This window comes from Electrophorus electricus, chromosome 18 (genome assembly GCF_013358815.1).
Source record: "Electrophorus electricus isolate fEleEle1 chromosome 18, fEleEle1.pri, whole genome shotgun sequence".
NCBI lineage: Eukaryota > Metazoa > Chordata > Actinopteri > Gymnotiformes > Gymnotidae > Electrophorus > Electrophorus electricus.
Window position 1 is genome coordinate 13399159 of NC_049552.1, and position 17500 is coordinate 13416658.

At 44.8% G+C, this 17500-nt stretch overlaps 2 protein-coding genes across 5 annotated transcripts in view; both read right to left on the reverse strand.

The window, feature by feature from the left end:
* The window catches only part of rem2 (RAS (RAD and GEM)-like GTP binding 2), a 17500-nt gene extending 11188 nt beyond the window's left edge, over positions 1–6312 (reverse strand). The window contains exons 1-3 of the mRNA XM_035536009.1: positions 6063–6312; positions 4413–4737; positions 4000–4073 (exon numbers count right to left, since the gene is read on the reverse strand). Coding sequence (XP_035391902.1) covers positions 4000–4073; positions 4413–4737; positions 6063–6074 — 411 coding nt within the window. The 5' untranslated portion in view covers positions 6075–6312. The remainder of the gene's footprint in view (positions 1–3999; positions 4074–4412; positions 4738–6062) is intronic.
* Positions 6313–16573: 10261 nt separating this feature from the next.
* Positions 16574–17500, reverse strand: part of carmil3 (capping protein regulator and myosin 1 linker 3) — a 55404-nt gene continuing 54477 nt past the window's right edge. For all 4 annotated transcript variants that reach the window (XM_035536007.1, XM_035536006.1, XM_035536005.1 and 1 more), the window contains one exon: positions 16574–17500. This exon is cut by the window's right edge and continues 170 nt beyond it. The gene's annotated coding sequence lies outside the window, so the exon portion shown is untranslated.

The following is a 17500-nucleotide window of genomic DNA, read 5'->3' on the forward strand; positions in this document are numbered from 1 at the left end:
GGATCAGCTGCATCAGTGTGTTTGCGTGCGTGTGTGTGTGTGTGTGTGTGTTTGTTTGTGTGTGTGTCAGAAAGGACCTCTGTCCAAAAAGTTCTGTTTCTCTGGAAACCTTGTGCACTTCACTAAAACTTGGAATATCACTTCATCTTTTTCCACACACATGCACCAATTACACACACACACACACACACACACAGACAGCAGTGATGTGCGCGTCTGTCGGTGAGGAGGCGGGGCCACCGGGGGCCGTGTTAGTGGAGAAGGCCGATGCCGTTTTTTCTAGCTTTTGAGACTCATTCCAAAGCACGCGTGCCACAAAGCAGGGGAGGCCATCTAATGCAAGCACATCTCTCCTGTTACACAGACTCCAGCATTCAAGCAAACTAAATGTCAGTTTCTAAATGTTTAATTCCACGTGCTGGCGACTTCTGTAAAGAAAAGGGGCGGATCTTTTCCCATGGGTAAGGATGGCCAGCCCACAATGAATGAATGAATGAAATTCCGTTTATAGAGTGCCTTTCATGGAACCCAAGGTCGCTTTACAATGAACACACTTGCACAGCTTTTTGCCTTCAGTCACACGCCGGCCTGAAACAGCAGCCAGCTGCAGTTGTGCACAGCGTCCTCTCAACCGGAAACCTCAGCGTTGATAAAAGGATGCAAAAATGAGACGATATTTTCTCGTAATAAAGCAAAGTGCACTTATAAAGGTTGCTCTGCACCACCTGTAGTCTCTACTCACGCTACCTCAGCGTGGCGCTGTGCCTTTCTTATAACACTAGAGTCTGTATTGGCCCACAGCTTAGAATGGTTTAGAATCGTATTAGCATGCAACAACAGCTAAGTGAAAGTGAAGTTAGTTTTATGTAAATGCGGGTTTGCTAAATGGTGTCTGCGCTCAGCTCAGTTACCCTCTGCAGCTGTAGTACGCCATTCCGCTCCTGCACACAACGCTTTCCTTCACTCAAAATCCAGCCAGTCACTTCAGAGCCTCCCCTCAGTTTCACAGGGGGTGTGAGCCCTGGATAAACGTCGCCATGGGAACACCACGCTTCCCATGCCAACGCAGGCCCGGGTCTTGACCTGTAGCGTGTCGCCGGAGTGGAAGAGCAAGAGGTGAGGGGAAGTGTCACCCTCTCGCCCGACCCGGGTCTGGACTGGAACCGGGCCGCGCGGACAGCAGAGGTGGGCGAAGTGTGCACGAGGCTGGGCCAGCTATTTTAGGAAAACATTCTCTTCTGCAGCTGTCAGAAGCAATGCAAGGATCAGGGTTAACTGAAGCTATTGAGACCTCAGGAAGTGAGTGCGTGTGTGAGTATGTGAGTGTGAGCAGGGGTGTGCGTGCATGTTTGTGTGTGTGTGTGTGTGTAGAGGACTGAGTGATGCACTACGGCAGCAGGAATACTGAAGGTGGGGAGAAGATGAGTGGGACGTGTTCCCCCCTGAACACTCTACTGCACCCCATCACTGAGCATCTGAGAACACATGCTGCTTATCACTGGCTGTGCAGGTAGCAATGAATTCATGTTTGGCATCTGAATAACCAGCTAACTGTAACCCTCTGGGACACAATGAAGGGAGATGAAAATACAAGTCCTGATGTAAAACTGTGTTATGTGTAGGCCACTGCATTCTCTTTTATGAGGTGAAGATGATTAGAACCCTGGATCTGAAATGAAATGATGGCTATAAGGTTAAATTACAGCAGAATCTCATCTCACATCTTTGATTTGAGGGAATATTTACAATATAAGGGGTGAACCAAAATCTTCAAATGTAGGCTTTGTCACTATTTCATTAGTCATACACAGATCTGTAGATATAAAACCGTAGAGTAGGTCCAGAGGGTGGCGTTCTACAGCCCTGCTAATACCCAAACCTAAAAGGTACATGCAGTCACTGAAGGGTTAACTGTTAATCAGCTTAACTCAGGAAAAGTAGCACATATGCGCACGTGGAGAGAGGGATGGACAGACAGGATGAGAGGAGAAAGGGATGATGTTGAAGGGATGCACATGGAGAGAGAGAGAGAGAGAGAGAGAGAGAGAGAGAGAGAGAGAGAGAGAGAGAGAGACAGACAGACAGATGCAAGCGCTTAAGTTGTAACCACAGGGCCACGACAGGAGGGAGCCGCAATGCCACGACCTACGGTCCCTTTCTCGAGATCGGACGGGGATGGGCGGAAACGATCGAGTCGTGCAGCCGCTACGAAGGGCAGGGGCTGGACACTGCAGCTCGCGAGGAGACGGAGCTGCCTCGGCTCCTCAGATACAGGCCTGCGCACGAACACGGATCAACCCGAGGAAAGACGGACATTATCCCCCACGGGGTTATTGGAGGATGGCTCGGAAATGACATTGAACGCACACGATACGGACAGAAACAACAGTCGACATCGCGTGTCGATGCTTGGCTTATGACCCAGTCATTTTCTGTTATTAATGTTTTAAGTTCTTAACCAGGGACCTTAATGTGTTACAAATATATTGGCATTTTGCATTTGGTTTAAAGGAAAATTACAGTTTTTCCCCAAGGAAACATTTTCTGTAGATTTCACATATGGTTTTGTTTTGTTTTTTTTAATTCATTGCAGATTTAAATGAAATCCTCGCTTTGACAATAAAATGAATAGAATGGCAAAGTGGTCTGTAAATATTGTATGGATGATGAATTCAGCACATTCACCAAAATAGTTCTGGCTGTACCAGTACACTAATAGTTGCTTGTATTCCTGCGCCTGAGAGAAACACACAGTCACCAGGAGAATCACTACCCAGAAAGCGTGAAGCGGTAAAATAGTCCCAGGAGGCCTCTGTGAGTACATCTAGTTCTTTATCTTGCAATAGGAAATACAGCACCAGCTGCCACAGAACCTGCCTGGGCGCAGAAGCAGTACGCCCAAGTCTCTGGAAGCAATTTCGCCATCTCACCCCAACGGGAGGAAGGGAGTTTTCCTCATCATATCTTAGTTTGCAAGCGCCCTTAAAAAAGAAAAATCCAGACCGTTGTAAAACGTAAAAAGAAAATATTCCACTTCCATTTTCCGAGGATATGTTGGAATTTTCCTTCACTACTATATGCCACATCACTATTGTTCTAAAACCTGAATCGGAAAAGACATGAGAAGCGGCACTCCAACCGGCATTCCGAGTGGCACGTGCAGTTGGAGGTAATACATTATGGTGATCTTAACTCTGACTGTTCCTGATTTCCCACGGAGATGAAACGCGGGAGGACCCTCTAGGGCTGCAGACTCTCACACAAACATAAACGGAACAAATTGAACTCAAAAGAAAACTATTTACTTCAGAGGAAACGAAAACCTGGCCAATAAGAAACCGGGTCACTGCCCCAGGCTTCTTGGTTCTCTTTTTACATCACTGTAAAAAAGAAGCAACAGAACCGGAAGCAACTGAGCGTCTCCTGAACAAAGGCGCCTTTTTTTTGCAAATCTTTACAACTACATGAGAGGTTCTAAAGGCTCTTTGGCCAAATTTGTCACCATCATCATTTAGCACCTTTTGACTCAAAACCTTTTGAAGCTCAATACGGTTATCATTTAATTAATTATTATTATTTAATTTATTATTATTTACTTTATTATTATTATTATTGATTAATAATATATTAATTATTAACAATAATAACAGGATACATGTATTTCAAAACAGGACACAGTGCTTTTTCTTCTTTTAGTGCTAGTGCTTTCCTTCCCTCAGTCTATCTTTGTCTCACTAGCAGACCATTTGCCTGACTGTCCAGCTACCCGGAGTACCACGGACTACAGGTCCCAGTTCTGGGGTGGAAGTGATAATGACGGCATGTGTCAATGAGTGGCAGCGTCAATGCAGGCAGTGTCGACGAAGTCCAGAGAGCATCGTGTGAAAGCGACAAATATACTGGCCTGTGTGTGTGTCTGTGTGTGTGTGTGCGCGTGTGTGCGCGTGTGTGCGCGTGTGTGCGCGTGTGTGCGCGTGTGTGCGCGTGTGTGCGGCTCACCTGTTTCCAGTTGTCAAACACCAAGATTGAGCTGTCCTCATCATCTATTGTCACGCGTCGCAGGTACCCCTCATCTAAAGAACAAACAAAAGATTAATCTTTCACAAGTATCTGAAACCCCTGAAGGGTCCCCTAACCCATCACAGATATCAGACTAAACAGAAGTCGTGCTCTGAGCAAGGACTGATCTGAAAGGCTTAGCATGCTCTCATATTCTACTCCACCCAGGAGACAGGTTAAAGAGTCCGACGTGAGCGCCATTATGGCACCCGTGGCTCGTTGCGATCGGCCTCGCTGCTAATCTGCTCTCGCCACGCATCTGTCCGACAAGGGATGGAACGGCCCTTATTGACAGAGCAAGACGAGTGCGGCCTTGCTTGGTGGACCTGCGCAGAGGAAACAAGAATCTTTACCGCTGGTTTGGGTTTCGGAATCTATGGAAAGCGACGTGTCGGACAGCCCGGCGAGGCACAGGGCCAGGGAGGATTTGCCCACTCCGTTCTGCCCCAGCAGAACAATACGCAGGGGCCCGCGGTACTTCTGCTGGAGAGGCTGAGGGGGTGGGGCTCCCTCCTGGGTATCGCTGCTGCTGATTGGTGAAGGGCCAGGCTCGTCAAACCTTGCCGTCAAGTCACTGTCCTCCGAGACGGCTTCCTCCCGCCTTAGCAGGTGTTTGATTGGTAGCGGTGTGCTCCCTCTGCGAATTGGGAGCGCAGGACATAGAGTCAAGCCATAGCCCTGTAACACAGGAAAACAGGATTTGTAAAAACATAGTCAAGAATTTCAATTAAAAATAAGGAAATAACGCATATGCATCATTTACCACCATAATTTAAAACTAAAAACAATTCATATTAAATCATGGCTAATCATTTTATTACACTACGTAATATTTGTATTTCTGTATATTCACCCCAATTTATAATTTCCACGGCAAAATACATTGTTATGGTATTGTTATGGTATTTTAAAACATTTGACTAAACATAGACATTAACATTACAAGTACACTATAACTGAAAGCTTGTTCTAGAAAAATGCTTTTCTGGTCATGATATGCCTCGTTCCCTGTCCTGAAGCATGTGTCCAGGAGTGAGCTCGTAATACGCTGCTTCAACACGGGCAACCTCAACAAAATGTCACATCTCAAATGGAGATTAATACCAAGCAATACGAGTGGTTCCATGACAAGCCACTAATCTATGATTTACAAGAGAAGTTCATTCATTGTATTACTGCTCTATTAGTGTTTATTGTACTATTTAAAATGACTGACTAAACGAACTATACAGTAAAGATCTGTCCACTGGAGTGAGGCAGAGATATTGCTTTTCTAGCATTTTATAAACTGTTCACATTAACTAGGTCAGTGTGTGTCCTTGTTAAGACATATGCATGCATACACACACCCAGCAACATTCCCACACACACAAACATGCACATGCACACATACCACCCTCCCACCCACAATCCCCCCCCCCCCACACACACACACGCACACAAAGACTGCCATAAACCAAAGGAAGCTGAATGTTCCTGTTTAAACACAAACAGGACTGAAGCGTCACTTGGGCTTTTGCACAGGTAATTGCCATCGATATGAATAAAGCAATTAAACTGGCCTTCACAATGCAGGTGAGCTGGACACGGAGTTAAGCCAATCTATCACCACTAACGGTCCTCTCACACATACCCAATTACACTAATTACCACTGCTAATTAATTAATCATAGTCTATTGTAAAGAAGACACTGAGACAACAGGATAGATATACTCTGATAAAGTCATGGATACTGCCACTTTAACCGACCTGAATTAATAAAACATCGCAAAACAGTTACTTCACACAACAGCACTAATGATCCTTTCTAGTGTTATTAACAAAACCACGACCGGCATCGTCATCTCGATGATCCCTGCACGACAATGCAACAAAATATGCGCAGGAATAAATCATAAATAAATCCTGCTCTTTCTAGCGGTTTTCTGATGCGGGGCGATAAAGCAGTGCGTGCGCACGCCAAAGCGCTTACGCTACACCCAAAACGCGGCGGCGCGCTCACCTGCTCCGACATCGTTTTCAGCTCGTGCGTCCTCGCAGTGGCGTTCCTTCGCGTGGACGAGCGCCACCCGTGACATGCCAATGGACATCAGACGCGCCGCGCGGCAGGGGACGAGCGCCGCGGAAGAGGGAGCGAAAATCCCGGGACGTGCGTCTAGACAGTAGCCACGGCACCTGCGCGTCCCTTTAAACGCCTCTGCAGCGCGCCCTTACACGCGCTCTGCTGCAAACCGCGAGGGAGCACCTGCCTGCCCTCGGTGGGGGCGGAGCAAGCCTGCGCTAGCCCCGCCTCCCCTCCCACTGCCCGGGGGGTTGTGCTTGTGCGCTTTGGTATCGATCCCCCTCTGCGTGCCCGCCGACGTGAGACGTGCGAGCCGTGATGTACCTCCGTGATGTTTTTGCATGGTAACGATGGGGAAGGCACGAGCGTGGGTGCAGCAGGCGTCAGTCAGCTTTTTTATGCAGCGGCCCGCGCGTTAACTCTCTCGGAAAAAGGTCCCCGCGCAGCCAATTAGAATAGAAGAGAGGAAAGCAGGAGGCGTGTCTTGGCACTGAGACAACACGGCTTCGTTCAGCGGAATTGTACTTTAAAAGTAATATTCATTCATCTCCTTATTGACAAGTGACCAACAAAGCAAAGTGTAAAAAATATGACTTAAATCGCTCTACTTAAAAGGGTCATGTCATGTATTTTAACCTCAACCTCAAATGTGGTCCCTGCTTGCACAGAAATAAAACCCATGGAATACTGGGAATGATAGCGTATGTTTGAAGAATACTGGGAATACTAGGAACTTTGTGATTATGGAATGAAAGGTGCTATATAAATATTTTTATTATTATTTTGCCTTGGCTTTTAGTTGAATAAGAGACATAATTAATCGACGTGGAGTCTTAATCCTACTCACTGTTAAAACTGCATAGCAGCCATTTTATTTTCTGCGGTGAGTAGGTCCAGGTGTGTGTTGCCTCGCCATTGGCAGCTAGATATGGAGTTGGTCCAAGGCAGTGGTGAAACCCAGCGCAGAGCGAGGGGTTCAGCACCATGGAGAGTGCCCGGAGACCGTCAGATATGGAAATATCAGCCCACCCTACCAAAACGTAACCCTAACCGCAGGCCCCAACAAGCACTCCTTCCCGATTCTTCCCAACAGGCACCATAATAAGGACTCACATATGAAATCATGGGATTCGCACAGAGCGCGTACTGGCACCGCTCTAACGCCCAGCGCTGACGGCACGACCGCGCGTGCCACGGCGTCTTTACCTCCCAGACCAGATCTGGATCTCCGGACTGCAAAGCCACCACGAGCTCCTTCGATCAGCGTGGTTCCTTAAGGAGCTCCGGGAGCCTGAATGGGGTTTGATTAGAGCGACAAGGAGGCCAATTATCCGCAAATTATCCCCCTGAAGAAAAGACTGGCGCGCATCGAAGCGTGACTATGGAGCTGAGCTCCGGTGTGTCGAGTGTCAAATTCCCGACGGATACCGGGAGATATGGACTAGGATGCGCCCCTGCGTCAAGGCGAGCCCGTTCTCGCGCTCACGTACGCAGCGTACGTCCACTCGTGCGCTGAGCTCGCTGGAGCGCCGCTGTTTTCGCCACGTCAGCACTGCGCCTGCAGGTTAATGAGTTTTCCGTACTGGGCTGCTCGGGAATGCACATGTCTTCCTTTTGCCTCTCAGAAGCTCCACATTCACAACCAAACAGACCAATTAGCCGTTCGCCTCAGGACCGAGCGAAAACAGCAGTTCCACATTCATTATATCGACTACATTTATTCTCCAGTCAGCAACTTTTCCCCCACAGATTGCTTTTCCTTCAACAGATTGCATTTAACACCAAGTGGCTGCTTACCGTGTCAGACTGAACTTAGCTCCTGGATAAATTGAGAATTTGATGAAAACACATGTCCAGTATTTGTAAGATTAACTCACATCGATCTAATGTGTGTCAGCAAAACGAGCTAACTCGCCGTCCGTTATATGAAACGAGCAGGCAGTGACGTGAGGAAAGAGGGGAGATTAGACGGAAGGACTAAATGAATGTGATGATGTTAAGTGAATAGTTGAAGTCCGAAAAGAAACATTAGACCTAGAGCTCATCTTAGTTGTGTTAATTGGTTATGAATGCAAGGATCATCTCTCTCTCTCTCTCTCTCTCTCTCTCTCTCTCTCTCTCTCTCTCTCTCTGAGCAGCAACGGAGCATAAAACTATTGTATTTAATTATATCTAGTTTGATAATAATGGCTCATTAATGGCTACTGATCAACAGTGTTATTATTCTAACAGTTCATTTCTTTGCAAGACTATGGTGAGAACCCTTTCTCATGCTCCAGTCTTGTGCTGTATTATACTACACAGAGAGACACGTTGAGAAATGGCGCTGAACGTAATAAGACTGTCACCCATCCAGTCAGGGTCAGCACACAAGCCAATAAATGATTGGATAAGCCTACATTAAAACTTCACTCTAGCATTATACACACAGCACATACTGACAGGCTGGTGCGAAGCAGTGACACTGCTGTGAGTAATTCGGGATGATACGTGCATGCATTGTAGCGGACAAGCTGTAGGTGTGTGTGTAGGAAAGCGCAAGAGAGACAGAGAGAAAGGGTGATGGAAGAGAAGGTTAGCTGCTGTTCTACTGGAATGGAATATAAGGCAGAATCTATAGAAGCAGAGGTCTACAATCTGATGTTACTGTTCACTTTGGCAGTGTTACTAAGCAACTCCCAGTCCCAGCAATGATACTGGCATGACGATGCACTTGAACAATGCATCTGCCATTACAAAGATGGCAGCATCCCTAAGTGGGCGTATGAGTGTGTGTCTGTGTGTGTGTGTGTGTGTGTGTGTGTGTGTAGATTGCACTGTAAACCTGTGAGGCAGTGTGTTTTTGTTGCTCATGCTACAGATGACTGTTTGTGCATGCGTACATGCGCGCGCGCATGCGTGTGTGTTTCACACTTTGCAAACCGGGCTGGAGTCGAGTGTGTAGCAAAGTGAGGTGCAGAGGGTGGAGGCGACAATGTAGGTGTGTGTGATCGGGCTCACCACACCGCCGGTGTGGGCTGACGCGACAGTGATGCACTCAACAAGGCGAGCGACTGGAGGTGACCACCGGCACAAAGCAACGCTGGTCGTCTCTGTCCCTCTCCAGGAAGCTCCGACGGCCCGTTGGATAAGGAGTCCACAAGCGACTGTGAAGCAGAAGAGGGAAATCACGCAGCAAGCTCACCGACTAACACGGACCCACGTCTGCAGGCTATTTAATGCCCCCCCGCCTCCTGTTATGGGCTTTCAGGAGACACTCGGGAGGATGTGAGCCACCCTCAGGGTGTAATGACCTGCCACTCACCCAGAATTACTTGAAAGAGAGATGCGAAGGCCAGGGAGGAATGTGGAGTGTTTTCTCAGAGTGCGAATGTGTCTAACCACAGTGTTCCACCACAGAGATAAAGACACTGCGTCTCTTCCAGCACAGTGCTGTCAAACCTGCTTCTGGGTCTCGGAGTGCTGGAAACTCTACCCTGACTGCACACACTATTGGTAATTTTACAGCGTGTCAAATCGCTGGCCACCTGCTTTGTGATATCTTGTTTTAAGTGGTGTGTCCGTGCGCTTGTGTGTATGTGCAGGCGTGCGTGTGTGTGAACACATATCAGTTTCCCACAATAGAAATACTTGTAGTGTCCATTGTCCATTAACTCAGAATCTTGAATTTCTGCATGATATACACATACATACAGAGAGGGAGAGAGGATGAGGAAGAGGAAGCTTGATAAAGACTCTTTAATCACATGACACATGGTTGCTGCGGTTTCACATGACCACTGTAAACACTGTAAAAGACTCTGAAACCTTGTGTTATCTAAACCGATGAAACATCAAACTGCCATATTACCAAAGTTACTAAAATAAGCCTCTTGGTTCCATGCGTCACATAAGTGTAAGACATGACAGAGCCTAATCACTTTGATTATGCATGCGCATATTCAAAATGCACCAATTAAACATGATTCTGTACATTGCAGGGAACCCCAATTACCATCAAAACAACCTAGGCTTCTCACCTACCGATGGGTGTCTGACGGTACAAAAACAATTCCCTATTCATTAACTACTAAATAAGATTTTTAAGCATTATTTGTCTTTTATTACTACTGCTTACTTACTAACACATAACATCATACACAATACACTGTAATATGCACAATACCTGCAACAATATATACTTTCAGTAAGTTGTAAGTGCTGTGATTTGGTATTATAGTTTTTTTTCCCTATATAAACCCAGATCAGACCACCTGAGTGGAGGCGACCCTAGACATGTATTCCTTCACATATAGTGTGATTAGTGAGGGGCCTTTTCCCTTTTTCCCAGAAGTCTCTCTGGCTTCGGAGTAGCACGGGACAATGCCACAGATGAATCAGTATGGTCTTTCCAAGGTTCTGCTGTCACTTACTCCACAAGCCTTCTGTAGCTTTGTTAGCAATCTTCTAGCACCTGCAGACTCAAGGCTCTCTGGATAGTAGACTGTATGTTTGGATAACCTTACACACACACACACACACACACACACACACACACACACACACACACACTCACACACACACACACACACACACACACACACACACTCACACACACACACACTCACACACACACACACACACACACACCACACACACACACACACACACACACTCACACATACACACACACACATACACACACACATACACACACACACTCACACACACACACCACACACACACACACACCACACACACCCACACACACTCACACACATGCATTGGTTGTTACATATCTGTGAGATCTCTTTGATTAAAACAGACTAAATCCATAGACTGCTCTGAAATGAACACACAAATTACTTGGAGTATGGATTGCATGTAGTCTAAACACTGAGAAGGACAAACCTGAAAAGCAATTATCTAAACAATAGGAGATGATAACGGCATGATCTCGTATGAGCTCGGCAAACACACGGCTTGGGCCCTAAATGAAGAACGACTGTGTTCGCAGTGTTTGGCGCTACAGTCTGTTCAACAGCTGCAGGTTTTAAAAGCACCACACCCTAGCACTTCTAAACGAGAATTTTGATCTTTAATCGCATCAAAGACAGCCTTTTTGGACACCGCTCGTTCTGTTGCTGGGTGCCTTCCACAAAGACGGCCAGTTTTCCCAATGCTTGCCGGGCTGGAAAAGATCTGGTAGCTCCAACGGCGCTACCTCCCAGTCTCTAGCCTTGGAGGCCGATCCATGTCGGGAAACTTCCGGCTCGTGCTGACACGCTTACGGGGTCTGTGTCAGGAGAGGCAGTCTCGTCTGGGCATGGCAGGATGTCACTTGTACCAGCAAGCATTATTCACCTCTCGTCTCGCTCCGTGTGTTTTGTTTGTATCGCATTTTTGCTCTCTGCTATCATCTTTTCACTAAGCACTTTTGCATCGCCTTATCAATATGTCAAAGAACTGGCCAATCAGGAAATTGCTATGGCTTGAATGTAGAATTATAATACTCCTGTCAAATGCGTCCAATAGAATGAATGACGGATCCCTGACCCTATCCAGAGATGGCATCGCATAAACTGCCAGAGCTCGAAATATTCTATTTCTGTCTAATGTGTCTCCACAATTTTCTATTCAATGTCAGTGAATCACACTCCACAAGATACACCCAGCATTTAGCACAAATATTAACATCTTCCATGAATTTTCAGTTGGTGTGCAATATGGAATATTTCTGTAGCAGCTTTTGCAAGGTGGTGGACACAATCAACAGCCTTTGCAAGGAAAACAACCTTTTTTTTTGTCCTGGACTCTTTATTCCCGTTTGTTTCTTTTGGTTTATACTGTTCCCATGACTGCCATGTCATTGGTGTCATCCCTCAAAATAAATGTTTACAGTACACGAGCAATACCCAGATGAAGTAGTACTTCTGCCAAACGTGACCAGAGCTGTCGTTGTGGTGGACTCCATCCCATCATGCAACAGTGGCAGAAAATCTTTCACGAGTGGGCAGAACCTTCATACATTCAAGTGACCTCATAGTATGGTTTTTGTTTGTTGCATTTTAGATAGTACACTGAATACTATTAGGGGGACCAGTATGTAGTATACAGTAGGTACTGAGAGCAGAATGTAGTATACAGTACATACTGAGGGTAGTATACAATATATGCTGAGTTCAGTATGTAGTATACAGTATATACTGAGTGCAGTATGTAGTATACAGTATATACTGAGTGTATTATACAGTATATACTGAGTGCAGTATGTAGTATACAGTATATACTGAGTGCAGTATGTAGTATACAGTATATACTGAGTGTATTATACAGTATATACTGAGTGCAGTATGTAGTATACAGTATATACTGAGTGCAGTATGTAGTATACAGTATGTACTGAGTGCAGTATGCAGTATACAGTATGTATTGAGTGCAGTATGTAGTATGCAGTATACAGTATATACTGAGTGTAGTATACAGTATGTACTGAGTGTATTATACAGTATATGCTGAGTTCAGTATGTAGTATACAGTATATACTGAGTGTATTATACAGTATATACTGAGTGCAGTATGTAGTATACAGTATGTACTGAGTGTATTATACAGTACATGCTGAGTTCAGTATGTAGTATACAGTATATACTGAGTGTATTATACAGTATATACTGAGTGCAGTATGTAGTATACAGTATGTACTGAGTGTATTATACAGTATATACTGAGTGCAGTATGTAGTATACAGTATGTACTGAGTGCAGTATGTAGTATGCAGTATGCAGTATATACTGAGTGCAGTATGTAGTATACAGTATATACTGAGTGTATTATACAGTATATACTGAGTGCAGTATGTAGTATACAGTATATACTGAGTGTATTATACAGTATATACTGAGTGCAGTATGTAGTATACAGTATATACTGAATGCAGTATGTAGTATGCAGTATGCAGTATATACTGAGTGTAGTATACAGTATAGAGTATGTAGTATACAGTATATATACTACATGTATACATGTAGTATACAGTATATTCTTGGCAAGCACCAAGCCAGGAATGTGGGGGTTACAGCCCCTCACAGTGACGCTGACACCCAGGTTTCAGTGAGCTGAGATGATGTCAAGGCTTATCTTTCTGTTGTCTTTGACAAGCCTGTGGTTACTGGCGGTGCAGTAAAGACCAGTCTCACAAGCCCAAGATTTATGACTTAGTGTTAGAAGCCATGTGCAGGTAATATATTATTCTAGTCATTTGAGCTCAGATTCATAGTCTTGACGTGGAGGCGCATCTCTCTGGTCTTAATCACGTCTTGGATTCAGCCACTTAGCTTTGCTCTGGACCTGGTCTAAACTCCATCTTGTCTAAGGTAGCATCGACCACAGCACCATCTCTTACTGTGAAAGGGAACAGGAGACATTGCATGCGTCACTCGCTTTGGACACACAACATGACAGAGTGCCTGTGACCTTCACAAACACACACCTTCACAAACATAGCCCAGAGACTGTAGCTTATTCGGTCAGTCCCACTGTGTGTGATCAAGTTGTGTGCGTGTGCATTCACGTGTGTGAGTGCAATCACGTTGCATCTGTCCACATATCGCTTCTGCCATGTGTGTAAGACTTAGGAGTGGTTGGAGCTCTACTTAGGTCTTGTGATTGTAGTATCATGGTCTGGTGTACAGTACCATGGTCTGGTTATCCTTAGACTAAGAGCTGTCAGGTGTTAGCATTAGTGTAACAACTATAAGGTGCTAGTGTTAGTGTAACAGCTGTAAGGTGTTAATGTTAATGTAACAGCTGTAAGGCACTAGTGTTAGTGTAACAGCTGTAAGGTGTTAATGTTAGTGTAACAGCTGTAAGTGTTAATGTAACAGCTGTAAGGCACTAGTGTTAGTGTAACAGCTGTAAGGTGTCAGCGTTAGTGTAACAGCTGTAAGGTGTTAATGTAACAGCTGTAAGGCGTTAGTGGTAGTGTAACAGCTTTAAGGTGTTAGCGTTAGTGTAACAGCTGCAAGGAGTTAGCGTTAGTGTAACAGCTGTAAGGCGCTAGTGTTAGTGTAACAGCTGTAAGTTGTTAGCGTTAGTGTAACAGCTGTAAGTGTTAATGTAACAGCTGTTAGGCGCTAGTGTTAGTGTAACAGCTATAAGGTGTTAGTGTTAATGTAACAGTTGTAAGGTGTTAGTGTTAGTGTAACAGCTGTAAGGTGTTAGTGTTAGTGTAATAGCTGTAAGTGTTAATGTAACAGCTGTAAGGCGCGAGTATTAGTGTAACACACACACATACACACACACACACACACACACACACATACACTCACACACATTCACACACACGTACACACACGTACGCGCATGCACGCACGCACACACACACATACACACACGTACACGCACCCATGCACGCACACACACACACACACACACACACTCACACACACACACACACACACAAACATACACACACACAGAATCGCTCGTGTGCTGTAATCTTGCTTCACCTGAGAATTACAACATTCATTATCATTAAAGAGGCATTCAGAAGAGTGGAAGGCAGTTATTAGTACATGCTGGTGTAAGAGAGCATGGAGATCTATAAATACCAAACGATCTCAAACGATCTCTAGCTTGGAAAGTTTCACCAGAGCTCATGAATGAAGTGCAGTCCTGAGTGAATGGGTTTGCTGCACTTGGTATCTCTGATGGTGCCGTAAGCCCTGGAGGTCCCAGATCTCATTATAGTGCCCATTGTACAATTCACTTGGGGTCCTGCATATTTGTATTTGTGTGCGTGTGTGTGTGTGTGTGTGTGTGTGTGTGTGTGAGTGTGAGAGAGAGACAGAGAGGAAGACCAGAAAAGCTTGTCTGGTTCTCCTGGGACGTGCCTTTTAATAGGAGGAAACCTGTGCGCAGCTTTGTTTAAACAGATGTCTTTATCATCCAGGGCAGCGGCTTGTCTGTGCGTTCAGACACTGTGTCTGTGGATTAATCCGAGGGTGAATCAGACATTAATAATGAAATGAGTCATGAGTCCTTCAGACAGGTGAGCCATCACCTTATTAATCTGTTTACCGAACACACTGCTAATCGGTGGCCGTGTTTTCCCTGTATTGATTGCAATAAGCGCAGGCAAAGAGAACAGAAAGAAAGGTGTGACAGAGCAGGGAGTGGGTGAGTGGGGGGAAGGGGGGGCACCTTGTCTAATAAAAATTAAACTTCTGCCATAGCAACAGATATTTTGCTAGCTTCTTCACGTCTCCAGGTACAAGTTTCATAAATGTATCAAATTACTAGTATTTTCTATCTACTAAGGCAATTTGAAAGTGTGCTTTTTTTTTTTTTTACATAATTTTATTACAAACTGATTCTGAATGCACACACACACACTCCTTAACTGCAGAACAGCGTGTCGTGACCATTAAACTGGATCAAATAAGTGTTTTGACCTAAGTATCTATCTTTGTGGAGGATTCTTTAGCTTACTGACCATGCCTCATTGAGTGTGAGGGTGTGCTCAGATGACATCAAGGAGTTAAGTCATTTTTTAAAGCTATCACGGATCTACAGTTATTTTACTTCTTGCAAAACAAATACCTGTAAATACCTTGCAAAAACAAAAACACTTGATGCCAAATATGTTTTCAGAATTTGTCTATTACCATAGTTATCTTGCCTTAGCATACAATTATCTCCTGCTACGTACCGACGTGTTAGATGAATGCGGACTATGGAATGATGGAAGAAATAAGGAAGAATGGAATAAAACCGATAGCGCTGCTCCCTGTGGCCTTCCTGGGGAAGGCAGTGTTCCTGAGATTGGGATCCGGTCCTGTAGTGCCCTCTTGTGGCGATAGCAGGAACTACCTATGTCTACTGAGTTCAACATTTCCCATAAAACTATAGTAGAGAAATAGTGATTTATTGAGAACATACGTTTTCAGAGTAGCCTAGACTCTTCACATCGCACTCTTCTGTATTATAGAAGCAAAGGCTTGGGAAAATCATTACAGGGTACAACTTTGGAGCAGGGGTGTTCATAGTTCCACCCCAGTGACTTTATGTTAGAGTCATATCTGACTGCAGAACAACAGTCCATTGAAAAAGGAACTCTTATTGCTTAGCAATTACACTGGTGTCCAATATACATGGCAAAGCTGCACCAGTATCCGATATACACTAATGTTATTTTGAAACGTTACTGTTTCAAATGCGAAGAGAATATTACAAAGGGTTGCTAGAGTATTGTGGGTAAGTGTGGGTCAAAGGCTGTTGTGCAGTAGCGTTTGAAACACAGTAGACTGAATGCTGACCCAACGCAGCCCCCATTAGATAAGGACACTTCACACCTGGATATATGAGCAATATACGAGGAATTCTTCAACTAAGGAAAAGTGTGGGAGAGGGATGAATGGCAGAGGCCAAAAGAGTTCATTGGAACCGTGGATCAGAGGCCAGCCATCGTGCAGAGAGTCTCCATTTTATTTACTTAGTCAGATGTACATCACTGTCAGTAGAAAACATAGCAAACTGTAAACTGGCAAATTCTCACTCGATAGCATAAAATAGTTAGCAGCTATGTTCATAATATTGATCAGGACAAGGACATGATTGGAACAATAAAAATGATCCTGATATTGTCATCTCTAAAAAACAAACATACAACACCTTGCCCTGGCAAATTTAACATTCACAACAGAAATAGCAATTATTACTGAATCAATGATTAGTGCAAAATCTCATTTATATTTTATTTATTTACACATTTCAATGCTCATTAGATTAAAGATACAATATGTTAAGAAATGTCCATTAAATATTAACACGAGTATGAATATTACTTGAGGACAGTAGAAACATTAGAAGTATGAAACGCTACACAGTGAATGTTTACAGGCTGTAAGCTGGAAATAAACGGACGGGTTGGCATGGCGACCGCATCACATTTTGAGATCAAAGCTACATAAGCCAACAATATCTGGCTCGGGACGTGCAACACAGACATGTTACGCGTTGTACCTTTAAAAGCAGGTGTGGGTGTGCTAAGGATTGTCTGATGATCGAGAGACAAGGTTGATAAATCAGAGGGAGAGAGAGAGAGAGAAGGAGAGAGGGAGAGAGAGAGAGAGAGAGAGAAGGAGAGAGAGAGAGAAGGAGAGAGGGAGAGGGAGAGAGAGGGAGAGAGAGAGAGAGAGAAGGAGAGAGGGAGAGAGGGAGTTCAGCACTTTAACTAGAATGAACTGGTTATGAATGGCACAGAACAGAATGAACTGAATAAACTGATGTGACCTGATACGACCTCTCTCAAATGGAATGTACGCGGGGGTGCTTGCGTTTGTAAATGTGTGCGAGTCGATAAAAACCCACTGTGTTACAGAGACGTAACTGGGAGA